A 13,959-nucleotide genomic window follows, 5' to 3' on the forward strand; every position below is an offset into this window, starting at 1 on the left:
TTACTTTAGCAGAGAGGTCAGTGACTAGGGGGCATAGATTTGAAGTGATTGGCAGAAAGATTGGAGGGGAGATGAGGAAAAAACAACCACCCACAGGGTTGTGGGGTCTGGAACTCACTGCTTGAAAGTGTAGTAGAGGCAGAAACCCTCAACTCATTTAAAAGGTGCCTGGATATGCACCTCAAGCACCGTAACCTGCAGGGCTACAGTCCAAATGCTGGAGAGTGGGATTAGGCAGGCACAATGGGCCAACTGGCCTCTTTCTGTGCCATAAACTTTCTATGATTCTATTTCTATTAATTGAAGACAATTTGTTTTTTTTCTCTCTGATTCTTATCACTGAAGCTATTAATAGTTGTCTAACTCCCTGATGAGAAACATCAGGCTTTGTTAAGGGGATGCAATAACATTCTGACTGGATAAACTGCAGATCCACTGGTGTTCCAAAAGTAATTAGATTATCATGCTCAAGTTTCATTTGTGTCTCTTTCGTTGAAGGCTTATTCAATAGAATAGTTATTTCACTAGGGACCACATAAATGGAATTAGAATTCTCCTTTCTGGCCTCAATGTGTTGTAATCAGCAAATATAAAGCATGCAGGATTTTTACATTCCTTAATTTTGTGTTGATCCTCACTATTTATTGAATCAAGGTAAAATTTTAGCCAATGTGCTCCATGTGCTGTCGAAGTACAAGTACTATCTAGCAATGCAGAGTTAAAGTAGTTTGTGACTAACACATTCATCACAGGATTAAAACTCCTTGCAAATTTGTTTGGATTCATCATTATCTTCATCCTCTTCTGCAGAATTCTCTTCATCATGTGTCATTTCAGGGACTCTGCATTTTCGCTTTGGGCAGTTCGTCACATAATGATGCTTTGAGTCACACCTGAAGTACCTATTAACTGTTCCTTGGGAATTCTTGGAATTTATTTGCCTATTATTTCCATTTCACTTCTCTCTTCTGCTGTAATAGCCAAATCTGCTACAGATGCTTTCATTTTCATTCTGCCTATCTTTAATTCTTCCATTGTCTGCTTCCAGAAGTGGATCATTACAAAATCAGGCAATTATTCTTTATGTTGCTGCAGAATTTTCCATTTGTTCCATGAAGGCTGAAGGAAATAAGTGTTTCCCCAGGATTTTTTCACAGCAGCAGACATCTGATCCAAAAGAGTCTCCCTCTCTAAGAAACAAACACAAGGAACCTGTCCAGATGAGACAGGGTAGCACAATCCAGAAATTAAAATCCTAATACTGTTCTAGGGAGTTCCAAATCGAGTTTCATTAACCTTTTATACAATTGAGTAAATTCCATGAAATATTCCTCCATGGAATAGCCAATGGTTTTTTGAAATCCATCAAAGCCTGACCATGCCTCATAGACACTTAACAGGTCATCTTTCTTATAACTTTAATCTAAGAATTCGAATAGAATGTCCAAATTGTCATCATTATTTAACTGTCGGTTATCCAGTTCACAAAGTCCTTCTGATTTTATCTCTTGTAGGAAGCAGTAGCACCAAGGCAATACTTTGCTTCCTCCTTAGTGGGGGTCTACAAACCCTGGCTGTTTGGTTCAGACTCTCAGAACAGTGGAGAGTAACCACACTCTGAAAATTTACACTTGTTTTCTGCCGTTTTCCACAAAGGCTACTGGGATTGTAGTTTTCTGCCTGACATTTTTCCTGTTAGCTTCAAGCCTTCAGCTTTAGGCAACCATTCATGTTCCCTCTAAGCTGCGTGCCTGTGCAGCCAAGCAACAGTCCATCAAGTGCCACACACTTAATTATCACCACTGCACATATTCTTATGGGTAATTAAGGTTTACTGCCACTCTAGCCCATTAGCAAAGAGCTGGTACACTCCTATATGGCAGGAAATTAATGGACAAGATCTAAGCTTGACAAGATTAATCAGGTGAAATTAACGCTTAAAGTTCACTCATGTCAGTTCATGCAGCCTGGAGCTATCACTCACCCCTTGTCTTTCCTGCAGCTCACTCCTGCTGCCTGTCCCATTCCCTGACACTCCTGCTCGCCACTTCCCTCCCCTGCCTTCCTGCTCGTTGCCTCCCTCCCCGACCCTCCCATTTGCTGCCTCCCTCTGCTCACCGCCTCTCCTGTGCCCCAGCCCTCCCACTCATCACTTCCCTCCCCAATCCTCCCACTCGCAGCCCCTCTCACTCCTTCACTCACTTCCTCCCTCTTGCTGCCCCTCTCCCGAGCTCACAGCAGGGGTTCAGAAGAGAGAGACAGCAAGCAAGAGGAGGCAGTGACAGGGAGGATGAGGGAGGTAACTGGCGAGTGAGAGGGCTGGGGAGTGGGGCTGGCAGCAAGCAGGAGAGTTGGGGAGGGAAGCGGCGAGTAGGAGGCGGTGAGTGCGAGGGCCAGGGAAGGAGGAGGTGAGCGGGAGGGCCAGGGAGTGGGAGAGGCAGCGAGCAGGAGGGTCAGGGAGGGAAGCAGCGAGTGGGAGGGAGGCGGCAAGAGGGAGAGTCAGGGAGGAAAGCAGTGAGTCAAGACAGGCAACAAGCTGGATACGGGAAGCAACGAGCAAGAAGTAAGTTGAAAAAGTTAGTAAGTTAAGAGTTAGTAAGTTATTAAAAGTTAGTCAGCAGATTTTTGGGCCAGTTAATACCACTGATGACTGCAGCTGGTTTTGCAGAATTATTAAGGGAAGATTGCTCCCAAAGATGCTCGATACATTAAAACTCAGGGGCATTTCTGAAAAGTTTTGAATTCCTAGCCCAGATCTTCAAATAAAAATGCAAAGGATCTTGTGAGGTTATCTCATGGGACATTTTAAACTGTGTACACTTCCAAATGTACCCTCTCTCCAATTCACTTTTATATGCATTGTGAGAGACAGTTTACTGTAAGAATGATGAACTGGTTTATTGTTTCATAATTCATAGGTTTTTAATCTAAAAAAGCTGTAAGTGAAAGAAATGCCACAATTTCCCCAAAAAACTACCTCAACTGTCATTCTCTGTCCTAGGATTCCATTCTCTCTTCACCCCATACTCTCTTCGCCATCTACTCCCAGATGTAGTTCTCCTCGTCAAGATTCACTTAAATTACAGACACTGTAGTCCAGATTATTGCCACAATGGAGAGGCGCTCCATCATTGCAAAAACCCGGAAAAGTTGAAAGTTCTAAGTCCCACCCCCCGCCCCCCCGAAGCCCGGCATTTCTCATCTACACGGGGGCAGATCTCGAGTCGGGCCGGGATTCACACATGCGCACTTCGCAGAGGCAGCTGGCCATTTAAATCATCATCTGCCTACACTGGTGGGATTTTGGAAGAACAGGAGATGGAACACGGAGTATGCAGAATAGAACAGGTAAGAGGAGCTCTGAACTTGGTGGATTCTTATGGATAGCCAGGGTACCCTTTTGGAGAGGTAAGGTGCCCCTTTTGATAGGGATCCAAGGCACCTTTGGGAGAGGTAAGGGACCCTTTGAGATTGTTAAAAGTAAACATGATTACACACATTTTATGCACAATATCATTGGAACTGTCACACTGTGAAGGAGGTGTCCAGTTGTCAAAGGACTGTCCAGCTGTCCAAAAACTGTCCAGCTTTGGGAGGGGGGTGGCGGGGGAATTGCGGGGGGTAGGTGGGCATTTTTAAAAGTCGGGTTCTCCGAGCTGGGAAATCTCCTAGACTCTGTGCTCCTAACCTGGGACCGGAAATCTGGGCCAGAGTGAGCAAGAGACAAGGAGATAGGGAGAAAGTGCAAGAGAGAGAGAGAATGGAATGAGACAGAGTAGGAGGCAGGAAGCATGTGAGAGAAAAGCAAAACAAAGGAACAAAGAGTGATTTTTCTTTCCTCCTGCGAAAGCCACATTTACATAGCAGTCTGAGGCGTGTGAGCTGTGTTGTGAGCACAGTCTGTTGCTCCAAAGCACGTTAACATCCTGGTATTTACTGGGCTAAATCTGACAGAGTTTAACTGTGAGCAAAGATATGTTAAACACAGTGCGGGCAGGTTGGGAAGCTCAGTGAGTGTGGGAGGCTAACACTGACAGCCCATCAGCTCCTGGTAAATTGCACGGCTTCTCCATTTACTAACTGCTAATTAGATCAACCAAACACCAACAATCTGTCAAACACAACGAGCTACATTCAATTAAAAACCTGACGCGCAGGCTCTGAGCCAACACCATTAGCATCACTGTGATACAAGCAGAGCCTGTCTAGAAAAGCCTTGACTGCAAGGGTGCAGACACTAAAGTATTTAAAGCGATGAAGGGACTAGATTGTGCCAGTGTGGTCAGATTATCTGAACTAGATAGGTCAAGGGAAGCCAGTGGGGCAGGGTGGACAGTGTGTGGAGGTGCCATTTGTATTGGATATTAAACACTGAACCTGGTTCAATGTCAGCAGATGTTTGTTTACGCCAGGCATTATTGGTTAGTACAAGTTGCCAGCTCATGTGGTGAGTGCAAGTTCGCTGCGATAGTTCAAACAGGAGCTGGACAAATTCCTCGTTGGGAATGACATAGAGCAAACAATGCAGAAGAGCAGGAAACGCCTCTTTGAAAGAGCTATTCAATTAGCCCTACTCCCCTGCTCCTTCATCATAGCCCTGCAAGTGTATCCTCTTTTGCAAGGATTTGTTCAGTAAGTCTCACAAAAGGTACAGAGGCTTGTAAGCTTGAACATTAGTGTTTATCGGCAACACATAACTATTTACATATGAACAAAGCATAGTCCAGACTAGGAACTAACTTCACGCTGACTTCGACTAGACTCTCTTCTTACTCAGTCCACTATTAGGTCTGCTATCATGTGACTCTCGACACCATAATGTGGGCACTACAGTTCTCCAATCCCACATTAACCCTTGCTACGCTGAACACTCTTATATTACAGCCTCTTCAAATATTAACCAATTCCCTTTTGAAAATGACTACTGAATCTGTTTCCACTACCCTTTCATGCAGTGCACTCCAGATCATAGCAACTCATTGAGTAAAACAATTCTTCTCTCATTCCCTGCTTCCATAGCCAATCCTCTTCAATCTGTGTCCGCTGGTTACTGGGCCCCTCCCGGGCCTTCTGTCAGTAGATGTGTTTCTCCCTATTTACTTTCTTAAACCTCTCCAGAATTTCAAATTTCTCTGTTAACTCAGGCAATAGGTTGGACAAGGAGTCCAAACCTGATGTCATTCTGATCCCCTGAACTCATGTTAATCACTGAGGTGGGGGTGGGCTGGAGACGAAATTTCCCAATTTTCTTTCCCCTTGAAAGGGCCTAGGAATTTTTTTACACTGCTTTCTTGCCTCCTCAGGGGATTACTCAGCTTCCAGTGGGAGAACATGCCAGGAGTCCTGGACACTGGGTCATCTCCTGACAGTTCGGGGTGGGCTCAGTGGACCAGTCTGCCTCTCCCTATCCATCTGTCCCTTCACATTGAGCAGACAGAAGACGCTGCTATGAGCCCCTTACAGTCTTTAGTGAGCACGGGTTCATCCAGCATCTTTATAGCATTTTAACATAGTGAAAACACTTTACAAACCAAGTTTAACAATAAGTCACATAAAGACACATGACTAAACCCTTGGTCAATGATATAGGTTTTGAAGAATGCCATAAAGAAGGTCAGAAATGTGGAGAGGTTTGGGGATGGAATTCCAGAGTTTAAGACCAAAGGTGCAGTCCCAATAGGAGTAAGGGGTAAGAGAGTAGAGGATACAGTGGACTTGCTGAGTCATCAAGGCTATCAAGCTAAAGTGTATAATGGGTGTTTTAACCGCCACGTGCATACAGTCTTCGCACAGTGCGCAGTGGTGCATACTGAGGGTCTATTCAGTGCCGCTAAGCACAAAGTGTAATGGCCTCTCCATTATTGTCAAAGTCTGGTCCTCAGGCAGGGACTTGGGCTGAGTTATAGTAAAGTGAATGACAGTCAATGGTTTGTCTGGAGAAGGTGTTGGTATGAAGGAGCTGATGAAGGAAGAACCAAACAATGTTACGGCTGGAAATAAGGAGAGAGAGAATACCAGGTAAATGAGGCAGTAAAGAGCAAAAAGAAAAAGTTATATTTATATGGCACCTCAGGAGGCCCCAACCATTTCACATCTAGCGTAGTCCTTTTTGAAGTGTAATCTCTGTTGTAATGAATGGAAAGGCAGCAGCCAATTTGTGCACAGCAAGCTCCCACAGACAGCAATATGATGCTAATCAGATGACCCATTTTAGTGATATTTGTTGAGGGGATAGATATTGGTCAAGAACACTGGGAATAACAACCCTGCTCTTCTTCAAAAAGAGATTATTTACATCCAGCTGGAGCAGCAGATGGGTTATGGTTTAATATCTCATGTGAAAGAGCGGCCCTTTGACAGTGCAGTGCTCTCTTAGTACTGCACTGGGAGTGACTACCTCGATTATGTGTTCAGCTCTCTCGAGTGGGACTTGAGCCCACAACCTACTGTCCTTGAGCCTAAAGCGCTACTAACTGAGTCACGAGCGACACTAGTGACTGAATGATGCCAGGCTTGAGTTTTAAAATCCTGTAACATACAGGACAAAAGGCTGGGAGGGATTCCATTGTTTAATGGCATTGGAAAAGGAAGGAGTTCAAATAGGAGGCAATGTACTGTCTCGATTTCTGATGCAGTGCGTCAACTCGCTGCTTGAAGATACAAGTTTTATACGAGTTCAACAACACTTCACTGCTTTTTGATTCGATCTCTGGGCCGACAGATGGAGTAGAGGTTCTTTTATCCCTGCGGGAAACAGACAGATCCCTGCAAGGCATCATATGCTTCCTGTTCCCTAAGCCTTTCAGCAGATGTTGCCGTTCCTGCTGCACACCCTGCGTCAAATAACGGCCACAGACCAGGCTGCAATGTGACCTGAGGGCCAGAGAGATTGCATCATCTTGTATAACTTAAGGGTCTGAACACCAGCAGACTGCTTCCTGCCACAGCAGTTCAAAGCCTTCACTGAATCAGTAGCATCCAAAAGCTGAATTCCTTTAATAAACCGAGCGTCAGCCTTTGCTCAGTTGATGGCTTAAAAAGGTGATGGGGTCAAGCCCAACACCAGGGATGTGAGGACATAACCCAGGTGGACACTCCTGCGCAGGACTGAGGGAGCACTAAGATAAGAGCAAAATACTGTGGATGCTGGAAATCTGAAATAAAAACAGAAAATGCTGGAAAAACTCAGCAGGTCTGGCAGCATCTATGGAGAGAGAAACAGAGTTAACAGAGCTCTGAAGAAGTCATACGGACTTGAAACATTAACTCTGTTTCTCTCTCCACAGATGCTGCCAGACCTGCTGTGCTCTTCTAGCATTTTTGGTTTTTATATCTGAGGGAGTGCTGCACTGTCAGAGGAGCTGTACTTCAGATGAAACGTTAAACCAAGGCCCTGTCTGCCTCCTGAACATAAACACTATTTCAAAGAAGAGCAAGGGAGTCTGCAAGGCATCTTAGTCAACATTTCTCCCTTATTCAACATCATTAAAACAGATGATCAAACCATTATCACATTGTTGTTTGTGAGTGTTTGCTGTGTGCAAGTGGCACATTACAACAGTGACTGCACTTCTTGAATAACTTACTGGCCGTGAAGCATGTTGGGTGTCCTGAGGTTGTGAAAGCTGGGCAGAGTTCCACCTTCCTGTGTGAAGGGGCAGGCCAGCTGCACATTACAGGGGCTGACGCAAACCTCCAGCTGGAGCAGGTGCCCTGGGGATTCTGACCAGCAGGCCTGCTGGAGTGTGCGGGAGTCACATCCACTGGCAAACACAGCTCCATTCAAACAGAGAGTCGACAGGAAAGCATTGGGCAAGAGAGACGTTCCAATTTAGCTGCCCCCCCACCGAAACTCCGAAACAATGAGTAAAGGGCTCACGCCTGCAACCACTGAGGGCAACGTAGTCTCAATTTTTTTGGAGTGCGCGGGTGATTTGTTTACCTGCATGGCCCCTTTACTTTTTTATGTGTGCCTGTGCACACAGGGGCTGATTTGTGCATGGGAGCTTTAGGGGTGCTGTGTAGGCACATGACTGCACAGCTTGAGGGGAACAACAGTTGAGGGTTTGTAGCACAGTTGCAGCTCCTCAGCCCAACGCATCACAGTGCAGGCTGAACTCAACCCTCAGCTGTCATTCCAGGACACTGAGTGGTAATGGAATCTCAGGATGGATTCATTACCTCACAAGCTCCGGTGGGGGGGAAATCGGCTCATGGGAATGGTAGGTGTGGACAGGATGTAGGGCAGAGGACAAAACAGTGCGGAGGCTCTTTGTTGAGGTTTGGCTAGGTTATCATTCACTGTGATGCTAAGCTTCACAGGAGTCAGTACCTTCATGTCAGGGGGTTAGCATGTGGTGGTGGCTGTAGGGGAGGATAATTCATTTTTTTTTAATAAAGCCACTCTTCACAGCAGAAGATCTTGATACAGAGGGGATCAAAGGTTACGGGAAGAAGGCGGGAGAATGGGGTTGAGAAACTTATCAGCCATGATTGAATGGCGGAACAGATTTGATGGGCCGAATGGCCTAATTTCTGCTCCTATGTCTTATGGTTATGGTCTCATACAATATAACACATAAAATACCAGGTCCCAGATTCTAATTTCACCCCGTGCCATTCACACAGAGGCTACTGGAGATCACATTCACTAAACAATCTAACACTGACCTGAGGTCAGTGCCACATCTCCCAGTGGAACTAATTACACCTTCACTCCACTTAAAAAATCACTTTCCTTGTTGTGTTTTCTGAATGTCTGAATCATTAAGGTAGGAGAGTTAGTGCTCAGGAGATGGAAAATTTCACTATATCAGGCATTCAGTGTCAATAAAGAACACGTTCAATTTAAAGTACAGCACGAGGTCAGATGCAGAGAAAAGCTCCCTCTACACAGGCCCCATCAAACACTCACAGGACAGGTACAGCACGGGGTTAGATACAGAGTAAAGCTCCCTCTACACTGGTCCCATCAAACACTTCCAGGAGAGGTACAGCACGGGTTAGATACAAAGTAAAGCTCCCTCCACACTGTCCCATCAAACACTCCCAGGGCAGGGATAGCACAGGGTTAGATAGAGAGTAAATCTCCCTCTACACTGTCCCCATGAAACATCCCAAGACAGGCACAGCAAAGGTTAGATACAGAGTAAAGTTCCCTCTACACGGTCTCCATCAAACACTCCCAGGACAGGTACAGCACGGGGTTAGATACAGAGTAAAGCTCCCTCTACACTGTCCCCATCACACACACTCAGGACAGATACAGCACGGGGTTATATACAGAGTAAAGCTCCCTCTACACTGTCCCTATCAAACACTCATAGGACAGGTACAGCACGGTGTTAGATACAAAGTGAAGCTCCCTCTACACTGTCCCTATCAAACACTCACAGGACAGGTACAGCATGGTGTTAGATACAATGTAAAGCTCCCTCTACACTGTCCCATCAAACACTCCCAGGACTGGTACAGCATGGGGTTAGATACAGAGAAAAGCTCGCACTACACTGGCCCCATCAAAAACTCCCAGGGCAGGGATAGCACAGGGTTAAATAGAGAGTAAATCTCCCTCTACACTATCCCCATCAAACATCCTAAGACAAGCACAGCAAAGGGTTATATACAGAGTAAAGCTCCCTCTACGCTAGCCCCATCAAATACTCACAGGACTAGAACAGCACAGGGTTAGATACAGAGTAAAGCTCTCTCTCTACTGGCCCCATCAAACACACAGGATAAATACAGCACAGGGTTAGAAACAGAGAAAAGCTCACTCCACACTGTCCCGTCAAACACTCCCAGGACTGGTACAGCATGGGGTTGGATACAGAGTAAAGCTCCCGCTACACTGGCCCCATCAAAAACTTCCACGACAGTTAAAGCACGGTGTTAGGTACAGAGTAAAGCTCCCTGTACACTGTCCCATCGATCAGTCACGGTGTTAGATACAGAGTAAAGCTCCCTCTACACTGTCCCTATCAAACACTCCCAGGGAAGGGATAGCACAGGGTTAGATAGAGTAAATCTCCCTCTACACTGACCCCATCAAATATCCCAATACAGGCACAGCAAAGGTTAGATACAGATGAAAGCTCCCTCTACACTACCCCCATCAAATACTCACAGGACTAGTACAGCACAAGGTTAGATACAGAGTAAAGCTCCCTCTCTACTGGCCCCATCAAAAACTTCCAGGACAGGTACAGCACAGTATTAGATACAGAGTAAAGCTCCCTCTACACTGTCCCATCAAACACTCCCAGGCCAGGTACAGCATGGGGTTAGATACAGAGTAAAGCTCCGTCTACACTGTCTCCATCAAACGCCCCCAGGACATGTAAAGCATGGTGTTAGATACAAAGTAAAGCTCCCTCTAAACTGTCCCCATCAAACACTCACAGGACAGGTACAGCATGGGGTTAGATAGAGAGTAAAGCTCCCTCTACACTGTCCCATCAAACACTCACGGGGTTAGATACAGAGTAAAGCTCCCTCTATACTGGCCCCATCGAACACTCACAGGACAGGTACAGCACGGGGTTAGATACAGAGTAAAGCTCCGTCTACACTGTCGCCATCAAACGCCCCCAGGACAGGTAAAGCACGGTGTTAGATACAAAGTAAAGCTCCCTCTAAACTGTCCCCATCAAACACTCACAGGACAGGTACAGCATGGGGTTAGATATAGAGTAAAGCTCCCTCTACACTGTCCCCATCACACACTCCCAGGACAGGTACAGCACAGTGTTAGATACAAAGTAAAGCTCCCTCTACACTGTCCCCATCAAACACTCCCAGGACAGTTATAGCACGGGGCTAGATACAGAGTAAAACTCCCTCTACACTGTCCGTTCAAACACTCACGGGGTTAGATACGGAGTAAAGCTCCCTCTACACTGTCCCATCAAACACTCCCAGGACAGGTACAGCATGGGGTTAGATACAGAGTAAAGCTCCCGCTACACTGGCCCCATCAAAAACTCCCAGGGCAGGGATAGCACAGGGTTAGATACAGAGTAAATCTCCCTCTACACTGTCCCCATCGAACATCCCAAGACAGGCACAGCAAAGATTAGATACAGAGTAAAGCTCCCTCTACACTAGCCCCATCAAATACTCACAGGACAACTACAGCACAGTGTTAGATACAGAGTAAAGCTCCCTTTACACTGTCCGCATCAAACACGCATAGGACAGGTACAGCATGGGGTTAGATACAGAGTAAAGTTCCCTCAACCATGTCCCCATCAAACACTCCCAGGGCAGGTACAGCACAGGGTTAGATACAGAGTAAAGTTTCCTCTACACTGTTCCCATCAAATGCTCCCAGGACAGGTACAGCACGGCGTTAGATACAGAGTAAAGTTCCCTATACACTGTCCCATCAAACAGTCACGGGGTTAGATACAGAGTAAAGCTCGCTCTACACTGTCCCCATCACACACTCACAGGACAGGTACAGCACGGGGTTAGATACAGAGTAAAACTCCCTCTACACTGTCCCCATCACACAGTCCCAGGACAGGTACAGCCGGGGTTAGATGCAGAGTAAAGCTCCCACTACACTGGCCCCATCAAAAACTCACAGGACAGGTACAGCACGGTGTTATGTACAGAGTAAAGTTCCCTCTACACTGTCCCCATAAAACACTCCCAGGACAGGTACAGCACGGGGTTAGATACAAAGTAAAGCTCCCTCTACACTGTCCCCATTAAACACTGCCAGGACAGTTACAGCACGGGGTTAGATACAGAGTAAAGCTCCCTCTATACTGTCCCATCAAACACTCATGGGGTTAGATGCAGAGTAAAGCTCCCGCTACACTGGCCCCATCAAAAACTTCCAGGACAATTACAGCACGGTGTTAGATACAGAGTAAAGCTCCCTCTACACTGTCCCATCAAACACTCACAGGATAGGTACAGCATGGGGTTAGATACAGAGTAAAGCTCCCTCTACACTGTCCCATCAAACACTCCCAGGACAGGTACAGCATGGGATTAGATGCAGAGTAAAGCTCTCTCTACACTGTCCCCATTAAACACTCACAGGACAGGTACAGCATGGGGTTAGATACAGAGTAAGGCTCCCTCTACACTGTCCCATCAAACACTTCCAGGACAGGTACAGCACGGGATTAGATGCAGAGTAAAGCTTCTTCTACACTGTCCCCATTAAACACTCCCAGGACAGTTACAGCGTGGGGTTAGATACAGAGTAAAACTCCTTCTACACTGTCCCATCAAACACTCACGGGGTTAGATACAGAGTAAAGCTCCCTCTACACTGTCCCCATCACACACTCCCAGGACAGGTACAGCATTGTGTTTGATACAGAGTGAAGCTCCCTCTACACTGCCCCATCAAAAACTCAGGGCCATTTTTTCCTCTGAATCTCACTGCTAAGAGACACCCCAGAGGCCAACGGAAGTGCAGGGAATGCTGGGAAGGTGGTTAAATACTCACTGAACAGGTCAAGTTCTCATTGTCCATCACCTTCTGCTGCAGGTCAAGCCACATAGTCTGAAAGTGGAGACAACATACAGAGTGAGAGCCAGCAGCATGGCAGAGCTTGTTAATGCACTCCACTCGCCTCCGCCACCCCACACGCAGCCCCTCTCCCCATCACACAGGGTCAAGACCAATGTTTAGTTCAGGGCCTAGTCCCACTGCGAATCACATGGGGAAAAGAAGTGTTAGAACTGCAACAGTTCATGGTCCAAGTTGTGCCGTAAATCATAGGCTGCCATTGAGAGCTCTGTACAGGTTGGTGATTGAAACGACATCATCCCAAAGTGTACATGCAGTGTATTGTTGAAATGTTTAAACACACAGTCTGCTGGCTGCAGCCCCCCACACCACTGCTCCTCCAACCCCCCCTCCCTGAAGCTCTCAGGTGTAGTTCAGTGGTAGCACTCTCATCTTTGGGTCCAAAACGAGTGGTTCACGGCCCACCCCAAATATTGGAGTGCAAAGCAAAATCTCCAAACTCCAGGGCCACACTATCAAAGGTGTCACCCTTCTGTTGAAACTGAGGCCCTGTCTGCCTTCTTAGGTGAGTGTAAAAGGCCTCACTGCTCTCCTCGAAAAGAGCACGGGCGTTCTCTCCTGACATTTAATTATCCCTCAACTAACCGCATTATCTGGTCTTCATCACATTGCTGTTTGTGGGAACTTGCTGTGCACAAATTTGGTGCTGTGTTTTCTACATTAAAGAGTGACTGCACTCCAGAAGATACTTAAATGTCTGTGCACCTTTGGACAATGTGAAAGATGCAATATATGCAAGTCTTTGATCTCACATTGGATCTAAAAGGGCCATGATGCTGAATTAATGAGGCATCATAAAGTTCAATATCAGCTATCTGAAAACTGACCAGATGAAGGTATTGGTGAGCTATTCGACCATGAACAGAATCACTGCCAAGCCTGATCTGGTCCACATGTTGGCATTCACATGCTGACACTCTCCAGCACAGCTTGCTGTAAGCTGAGGCAGCATCAGGAATCTGGGCATGTCACAGCAGGAATTGAACGTTTGGGCCCATAAGATCATAAAAAATCGGAGCAGGAGTCGGCCACTCAGCCCCTCAAGCCTGCTCCGCCATTCGATAAGATCATGGCTGATCTGATTGTGACCTTAACTTCAATTTCCCACCTGTTCCCTATAACCCTTAACTCCCTTGTCAATCAAAAATCTGTCTAACTCAGCCTTATTCAATGACTCAACCTCCACTGCTCAATGGGGAAGACAATTTCAAAGGTTAATGAACCTCTGAGAGAAGAAATCCCTCCTCTTCTCCTCCTGATCAACCCCTTATTTTGAAACTGTGCCCCCTAGTTCTGGATTCCCACATGAGGGGCAACATCCTCTCAGCCCCCACTCTGTCAATTTACCTCAGGATCGTATATGTTCCAATAAGATCACCTCATTCTTCTAAATGCCAGTGGGTATA

The 13,959-nt window shown here is 46.3% G+C and overlaps 1 protein-coding gene across 3 annotated transcripts in view; it reads right to left on the reverse strand.

Moving 5' to 3' along the window:
- The window catches only part of necab2 (N-terminal EF-hand calcium binding protein 2), a 183,454-nt gene that overhangs the window by 48,860 nt on the left and 120,635 nt on the right, over nucleotides 1-13,959 (reverse strand). For all 3 annotated transcript variants that reach the window (XM_078542944.1, XM_078542942.1, XM_078542941.1), the window contains one exon: nucleotides 12,470-12,526. In XM_078542944.1, coding sequence (XP_078399070.1) covers nucleotides 12,470-12,526 — 57 coding nt within the window. The remainder of the gene's footprint in view (nucleotides 1-12,469; nucleotides 12,527-13,959) is intronic.

Source organism: Cetorhinus maximus, chromosome 6 (assembly GCF_964194155.1).
Source record: "Cetorhinus maximus chromosome 6, sCetMax3.hap1.1, whole genome shotgun sequence".
Lineage (NCBI taxonomy): Eukaryota > Metazoa > Chordata > Chondrichthyes > Lamniformes > Cetorhinidae > Cetorhinus > Cetorhinus maximus.